General features: G+C 37.7%; 1 protein-coding gene across 1 annotated transcript; it reads right to left on the bottom strand.

The window, feature by feature from the left end:
• Positions 1–361: 361 nt before the first annotated feature.
• On the bottom strand, positions 362–859 carry LOC145049912 (secreted RxLR effector protein 161-like). The gene has a single exon (XM_078998247.1). The coding sequence runs from the start codon at positions 857–859 to the stop codon at positions 362–364; it is 498 nt and encodes a 165-aa protein (XP_078854373.1).
• Positions 860–1322: the final 463 nt, after the last annotated feature.

Raw genomic sequence — 1322 nt, forward strand, 5'->3', positions numbered from 1 at the left:
TAAGAGTTTAGTGAGAATTTGGCCAAAGGCTTCAAATGGAGTCCAAATTATGTTGATATAGTGTTTGGGAATTGGACATGATAGAATTCTACCCGATACCGACGTTAAGTGAGGTTTTTGGTCGTACCCGATTGAGTTACCGTAACCCGATATGGTAATTTCTAGAAATATTCCGATCACTAAAGTTGGGTGTTAAAATTATTTCTATATGTATTAAGACACCTATTAAGTCATTTTAAGTCAATATAAATTAATGACTTAATAAAATGGCGAATATTGGAAACTAAATTGAGAATGACGTTTGGTTGATCGGATCGAATTACAAGTTGTGGTACAGGAATTGACATGAAATTTCGGGTTGTTACACATAGTCACGCAGTTGAGTTTTCATCCATATGACTTGTGAACAACAGCTGGCGGCAGCGACGTATTCAGCTTTTGCGGTTGATGTGGATACACAAGTCTGTTTCTTTGAAGTCCAACTCACTAGTCTACCTCCTAGGAATTGACAGCTACCAGATGTACTCTTTCTATCTAGCTTGCATCCTCCATAGTTTGAGTCGGTGTAAGCGTTTAGATGAAAATTAGATTTAGCTGGATACCAAAGGCCGATTTTGGGAGTGCCTTTAAGGTATTTGAAGATGTGTTTCACAGCAACTACATGAGATTTCATAGGATTTGCTTGGTATCTAGCACAGACACATGTAGAAAACATGATATCAGGTATGCTGACAATGAGGTATAAGAGTGATCCGATCATTCCACGATATCTTTTCTGGTCAACGGGTTTGCCATTTAAGTGTGCATCAATTTTGTATCCAAAGGCCATTGGGGTTTTTGCGGTATTGGATTTGTCCATTGAAAAACGAGTGAGCAGGTTTTTGACATAATTCTCTTGGTTGATGAAAATGCATCAGTTGACTGTTTGATTTGAAGTCCGAGAAATGTAGTCATCTCCCCAATCATGCTCATTTCAAAATTGCTCTTCATTAAATCTGCAAACTTAACACTTAAAGATTCATCAGTAGAACCGAAAATAATGTCATCAACATATATTTGTACAATTAACAGATGTTTATTAAATATTTTACGAAAAAGGGTTGGATCGATTGAACCTCTTTTAAAACCTGATTCTTCGAGAAATGTTGACAACGTGGCATACCAGGCTCAGGGTGGTTGTTTCAAGCCATAGACAGCTTTCTGCAGTTTAAAGCTATGATCGGGAAATTTGGGATCTTCGAAACCTGGTGGATGTTGGATGTATACATCGCGATCTATCTCTCCGTGTAGGAATGCACATTTAACGTCCATTTGGAATACTT

The sequence above is a fragment of the Lactuca serriola genome, chromosome 5 (assembly GCF_051521515.1).
Source record: "Lactuca serriola cultivar US96UC23 chromosome 5, Lser_US96UC23_V15, whole genome shotgun sequence".
Classification (NCBI taxonomy): domain Eukaryota; kingdom Viridiplantae; phylum Streptophyta; class Magnoliopsida; order Asterales; family Asteraceae; genus Lactuca; species Lactuca serriola.

Coding starts and splice junctions, on each gene's coding strand:
- LOC145049912 (XM_078998247.1), bottom strand. CDS start 859: ATGGACAAATCCAATACCGCAAAAACCCCAATGGCCTTTGGATACAAA.